At 54.4% G+C, this 6,840-nt stretch overlaps 1 protein-coding gene across 1 annotated transcript; it reads right to left on the reverse strand.

The window, feature by feature from the left end:
• Window positions 1–603: 603 nt before the first annotated feature.
• Window positions 604–5,269, reverse strand: DDIT4 (DNA damage inducible transcript 4). The gene is made up of 3 exons (XM_002820839.5): window positions 2,562–5,269; window positions 2,205–2,470; window positions 604–1,932 (listed from the first exon to the last, which is right to left on the reverse strand). Exons 2-3 carry the CDS (start codon window positions 2,407–2,409, stop codon window positions 1,439–1,441), a joined length of 699 nt encoding a protein of 232 aa, XP_002820885.2. The 5' UTR covers window positions 2,410–2,470; window positions 2,562–5,269; the 3' UTR covers window positions 604–1,438.
• Between the last annotated feature and the right edge of the window lie 1,571 nt (window positions 5,270–6,840).

Raw genomic sequence — 6,840 nt, forward strand, 5'->3', positions numbered from 1 at the left:
CTCTAAGCCCTTAGCACTTCTTCCCTCAACCTGTGCGTGTGCAAGGAGTTCTGCACCTGCCTGGTCCAGACTTCCTTCCAGTGGCAGCTCATGCCCCTCTTGGTTCCTTGTCCAGTGAGAGGCATGAGCTAAGTAGCCTTTTTCAAACTCCCCCTCTTAGTCTTTTTAAATCCAGAGATAAGATTTGTAATTTTCATGATGGTAGAACAACTGATTTTTTTCTCCCAGAAATAAAAAAGGTATTTTCTAGTTCTTTCACTGTTTATTAAAGACCTTGGGCTCAGTGGGCCCTCCTGTCTGGGCCTTCTAACCGGGGCAGCCAGGTGAGCTCTCCCTCTGGAGACTGGCTCGGTGGGAGGTCTGACTCACCCCCTACCTTCAGGGGTTTCCAGTGTGTTCTCCTAGTAGCTTCACCAACACAGGGCCAAGCGTTCTTGGCACAGACGGCACACGGTACACATACCTCTGTCACCAGGCTGGCAGGCAGTCCCGGAAAGAGATGGAGGAACACACAGGTGGACCCCAGGGCCTGATGAGACCTGCCTTTCACTAGCACCCATCTCCCTCCTTTTCACTTCATGGTACTGATGAGAGACTCAACCGTTTTAACAAACATGTTTATTAGAAAAGTAAAAAATATTGCATAGGTCTTAATACTTGAACATCAAGTGTATTCATGAACAGTGAGTATCTTATCTTCATGTAAACAGTTCTAGATGGAAGACCCAGATGGCACTCCTCCCAGGGAGGGGTTCCAGCCCCCACCTTCTCAGCCCCTCCCCTCCCAGCTCAACTCTGCAGTACACGATGGGGGAAGGTTTAAACGCAGCTCCCAGGTGTATTTTTTCAAGTGTCAAAGATCCCAAGTGATCCCTGACACCCACCCCTTCCTACTCTTACATTCATGCGTCTGTAAGATAGCTGCCTCCAACAGGTCAGTAGTGATGCTCCGATCAGAAAAACAAGATACAAAACAAACAACAAACACACTTGGTCCCTTCAGACCAGCAAGATACACAAACCACCTCCACGACCTCCCCCCTCCCTCCGGCTGCTCTGAGGAGCACGTGCCCCTTCACCCTGGGCCGGGCTGGGGCGGGAGCAGCCCAGCTGCTCTCTGGCTGTCACACCACTGTTAACTGTCAGTAACAAAAATAATAAGGTACATGCTACACACACATCCAGCTGGAAGCCTTGTTGGCCCCTAAGCCTTTGTTTCATGCTACAGTACTGAGGGGTATGTGTCCCCAGTGCACAGCCACTTGCACACAACTCAATGAGCTTCCTGGGAAACACTATTCCCCCACCTCCACCTTAGGTGGCTGCCTCAGTTTTCCAACCACAGGAATCAGTCCCTCAGCTCCTGCCTCTAGTCTCCACCCCAAAAGTTCAGTCGTCTCTGCCTCGGGGGGCACTGTCGGCCCCCTCAGGTTGAAGTTCAACACTCCTCAATGAGCAGCTGTTCCGAGCTGTACAGCTTCTTCTTGATGACTCGGAAGCCAGTGCTCAGCGTCAGGGACTGGCTGAAGCCAGGGAGGAAGGGAGAGTTGGCAGAGCTAAACAGCCCCTGGATCTTGGGCCAGAGTCGTGAGTCCAGGCGCAGCACGAGGGTCAGCTGGAAGGTGGGCACCAGGCTGGGGTCGAGTGCCAGCTGGCCCACGCTGTGGCAGCTCTTGCCCTGCTCCACGCAGACGTCCAGCAGCGCCCCCCGCAGGCCGCACGGCTCGCTGTAGGCCAGGCGCAATAGTTCTTTGCCCACCTGGCTTACCAGCTGGCCAGGCATCAGCAGGCGCGCAGGGCGTCGAGAGCCCAGCCGCGCCTGGGCCAGGCTCTCCTGCAGCAGCTGCATCAGGTTGGCACACAGGTGTTCATCCTCAGGGTCACTGAGCAGCTCGAAGTCGGGCAACGACACCCCATCCAGGTAAGCCGTGTCTGGAAAGGAGAGCACACAGGAAGGGGTATTAGAGCGGCTTCAAAACGAAACGCACAGGCGGGGGAGGTGCTGTTTCCTTAAGAAACCAACGCTCCTTCCCACTCCGTGCCTCAGTTTCCGCCTCACTCACCTTATACTCCAATTCCCCCTGCCCCAAGCAATCTGGGTCCCGATGGGATAGGAAGCCAAAGCGGCTCTGACCCCTTCCAGCACCGGGGCTTCCCCACCTTCCCGGCCCCTCGAGTCGCGTCGGCACCCGCCCACCGCTCACCTTCCTCTGGCCCGAAGCCACTGTTGCTGCTGTCCAGGGACTCGCAGTCCGAGCTCTCCAGGCTCGTGGAACGGTCAAACCCCTCCTCCCGGGCCGCCGACCCCCAGGCTGAGCGCGGCGGCCGATCTGGGGTGGAAGTTCGGGACAAGGACGAGGGCGAAGAGGAGGTGGACGACGACGAGAAGCGGTCCCAAAGGCTAGGCATGGTGAGGACAGACGCCAGGGCGTTTGCTGATGAACTCAAGAGTGCCGGAGCGTAGAAGCCGCTGTAAGACAAGAGGGAGACCGACCAGGCGTCAGTCTGGGGACCAGACCAGACCGCGAGCTCTAGGACCCACACACAGAAGGGACATTCACCAGCTAGCGCGGTCAGCGAGAACTGCTAAGACAAGTGCGTTCTGCCGCTTGAATGGGTGTGCTAACCGGTGCCAACCACCGAGAGCTGCCCAGACCCGTCCCAACTCCACACTCGCACCTCCCCCTTGGCCTGCTGCTCCCTAGCACCAGCGCGGAGCAGCCTATAAGGACTAGCGCGGCGAGGCCACGCCTTCTCTGCGCCACGACCCAATCCAGACCCGGGAGTGTGGCCCGCCTTGGCCAATGGACTCCGGGCGCACGTAAGCAACGTTCTCTCCTGCCTGGTGACAGCGGCCGGGCCCCGCCTCCATTGAGCCCCAGAAAGCTCGCAGTCGAACCCCGACCCACCGCCACGCCCCCTTTCTGGAAAGGATCCGCGGCGGCTGCAGCTGCCAAGGTCCCCGAGGGCGCTCGCGGCAGGGGAGGATCAAGGAAAGACTTGTTTATTATAGGGTTGCATTGCTGGGGGAGGGGACAGCCCGTGACCAGGCTAGGAGAGAGGCAGGGAAGCGTGAGGGGGCGGCGGGCAAGGAAAATGGTTGCCTCCAGCGTCTTGGATCCTAAAGCTTCGGGAACAACTGGGCACACACGGGGGGATGCCCGTGGGACGGCGGCGCAGGAGCAGACGTTAGCCCGGCCTGCCCTTGCGCCCTTACCCCCTCTATCCCTGCTTTGCAAAGGGTCGGGATATGGGGGTGGGGTCCACAGACTGGGAAGCTCCGGGCACCATGCTGCCCCTTCGCCCCTTCCCCAAGGCCCCACCTGCCCATCCTGGCTGTTACTCTACAGCCCAGGACATGGGTTAATGGGGATCCCTGCCTCCTCCCAAACCCTATCCGCTTCCACTTCCAACTGCTCCCAAAGGAGAGAGCTTGAGGAGAGTGGTTAGAGGAGTGTGGATGGGCCCGCGTTCATAACGCCCAGTGCAGGGATGGAAGCGAGGATTCACAGCAGTCAGACTCACAGACCCATCCTCCCGCCCCGCGGACTGCAGGCAGCGCAGCCGGGCTTCTCTGCCCGGGCGCCCCCCGGGTCCTAGCGCCCAGCGCTCGCCTAGCGCTTTGTGTAAAAGATCCAGACGGTTGCATCAGGACCGAGGACCAAGATCTCTGGAAAAGCCAGGGAGTGCAATGGCCATCCCCTGTTTCATCATTCAGGCGGGGCCGCAGGAAATCTGGCCTGGCAGCAGTGCTCGGAGTCTAACAGTGGTTGCTGAGTGTGGGTTGAGGTTGGGACGGACTCGACCTTTATTGCTCTAAAGGTTTATCAGTCTGGGACACGAGGACCCTGATGGAAGAGGGAGCCAAACTTACATCAGATGCCCAGGGCCCCAGGGGCGGGCAAGGAACCTAACCAGATGGGCGGGCAAGGAACCTAACCAGATAGGCGGGCCTTGCCTCGGGTCAGGCTTGCTTTCGCGTGACAAATAACACTTGCAGGAGATGTCAGGACACTGCCTTCCGCAACCCCCATCCCCACCCCAAGTTAGAAAAAAAGAAAAAGTTGACACTTAGGCCAAGACTTAGAACCTGAAAGAACCAGAATCCAAGCGCTGCACCCTACTCTTATTTGACAGGTGGGAGACCCACTTATGGAGACAAATTTATGGATTAAAAAAAGAAATCAGGGGATCCAGGAGACATCTTAAAGACAGCTGCAGAATGGAATAGTTTGTGAGCCACTGGGACTTTCACGGCCTTCTCTTCCCGTTCTTCAAGCTCTGTCACTTGTTGGAGACTTAAAGACACCAGATTGCTTAACAATGGGGATATAAAAATTAAAAATAATAAATAAAAAGACACTGGATCAAGGCGGCTAGTTGTTCTTGGAGGGCTGGAGTAGATGACATGCTTTTGAAATCACTCTTACAGAGGTGACCTGCATGGGTGTGTCTTCCTGCTGGCCAGAGAGAAGATCTGAATTAATCCATCAGGAACATTCACCTTTCCTCCAGGCTGATTTGGGTGGGACACCTAAACACCCTAAGGAAACAAGAGTTACGATGTTTTTTCTTCTTCTTCTTTTTTTTTTTTTTTTTTGAGATGGGGTCTCACTCTCTCACCCAGGCTGGAGTGCAGTGGTGCGATCTTGGCTCACTGCAAGCTCCGCCTCCCGGGTTCACACCATTCTCCTGCCTCAGCCTCCCGAGTAGCTTGAACTACAGGTGCCCACCGCCACATCCGGCTAATCTTTTGTATTTTTAGTAGAGACAGGGTTTCACCGTGTTAGCCAGGATGGTCTCGATCTCCTGACCTCGTGATCTGCCTGCCTCGGCCTCCCAAAGTGCTAGGATTACAGGCGTGAGCCACTGCGCCCAGCCTAATTTTTGTATTTTTAGTAGAGACAGGGTTTCACCATGTTGGCCAAGCTGGTCTCAAATTCCTGACCTCAGGTGATCCACCAGCCTGGGCCTCCCAAAGTGCTGGGATTACAGGCGTGAGCCACCAGGCCTGGCCTTTTTTTTTTTTTTTTTTTTGACAGAAAAAAAAAAATTCAGGAAAATGTGGAACACTGACCTAAAGAAAGCACAGGCTTTTTTTTTTTTTTTTCTTTTAAGTAGATATTCATAAGGAAAAGAATCTGGGTCTGGTTTGGAAAGGTCAGTTTATTAGGAATCATTTATTCATTCAACAAACACCATCAAGGCTGCCCAACAGTGTTCCAAGCACCTTTTTTTCATTCACTGTCTCCTTCTGTTAATAAAACAACTTGTCTCAAATGGGAAGGACTGGTTAATGCGCACTGAGTAATTTTCTTTTCAAAAGAAATCTATTAGTGTTATTGTCTCATTGTGTTTCTAAAAAGCGATTAAAAAAAAAAAAAAGAAGGCAGTCCTATTGTTGGAAGTGTTTCCTAAAGTAGGAGGGAGTGGGTTCCAGGGCAAAGTCTCCTGCAAGGAGGCCTGGCGGAGGCCTGGGGGAGTTGGGGGTGGTCAGTGTCTTCCCCTCTGACACCTGCTAAAACCCCTGATAGAGAAAAGGCCTGTCTGCCAGGAGAATCTCAAAGGTTGGGGGAGGGTAAAAGGGGGGTTCTTAACTGCTAGCCTCTCCCAGGAGCCAGAGTGCAGGGCCTTGGTCCGTCCTGTCCTGAGGTGGAGGGTAGATTCCCTTCCATCTGGCTGGAGCTGGAAAGACTTTGTAACCACCCTCCCTACACCGAACACCCCCTCACTCCACAGCTCTGCAAATGGGGCCCTTCTGGGCAGAAGGACTCTCCATCTCCTGGCCTCTGAACCAGACCTCATTGGAGCTCTCACAGAACCTAGAAACCCTGCATTTGGTGTCCACCCACCTGCTCCTCCTCCCCTCTGGCCAAGGTGGGCTTGTCTAGACATGCTTCCACCAGCAGCCTTGGCCACCCAACTCCGGCATCCCTTCCTCCAGGAAGCCTTCCCTAGCACCCTCATCCCGACACTCCATCCCTTAGGTGACTTCCTCAGGGCATCTTTCCAGCCTGTGCATATCTTTGTTGTTAATAATTCTTTCCACTTTGGTCTTCCCACTAGACAGTAAGCTACTTGAGGATGGCGCTCTACTCATCGTAACTTCAAGTAGCCAGCACTGTGCCCAGTACACAGAAAAGGCTCAGCAAATGTTCTTTGGATAAATACATGAATGAATGGATGAATGAATGGCTAGATGAGGCAAGAACGTGGCTTCCCTGGCTGTGGCGGCTCACACTTTTAACCCACACTCTTTGGAGGTGAGAGGATTACTTGAAGCCAGGAGTTTAGGACCAGCCTAGGCAACATAGTGAGACCCCGTATCTACAAAAAGTTTAAAAATTAGCCAGGCATGGTGGCTCATGCCTGTAACCCCAGCACTTTGGGAGGCTGAGGCAGGCAAATCACCTGAGCTCAGGAGTTTGAGACCACCCTGGGCAACATGGTGAAACCCCGTCTCTACTAAAATACAGAAAATTGGCCAGGCGCGGTGGTTCACGCCTGTAATCCCAGCGTTTTGGGAGGCTGAGGCAGGCGGATCACAAGGTCAGGAGTTCGGGACCATCCTGGCCAACATGGTGAAACCCCATCTCTACTAAAAGTACAAAAATTAGCTGGGCGTGGTGTCGCGTGCCTGTAGTCTCAGCTACTCGGGAGGCTGAGGCAGGAGAATTGCTTGAACCCGGGAGGTGGAGGTTGCAGTGAGCCCAGATTGCGCCACTGCACTCCAGCCTGGCAACAGAGTGAGATTCCACCTAAAAAAAAAAAAAAAAAGCCAGATGTGGAGGTGTGCACCTGTAGTCCCAGCGACTCAGGAGGCTGAGGCACGAGAATCAC

Source organism: Pongo abelii, chromosome 8, assembly GCF_028885655.2.
Source record: "Pongo abelii isolate AG06213 chromosome 8, NHGRI_mPonAbe1-v2.0_pri, whole genome shotgun sequence".
Taxonomy (NCBI): Eukaryota; Metazoa; Chordata; class Mammalia; order Primates; family Hominidae; genus Pongo; species Pongo abelii.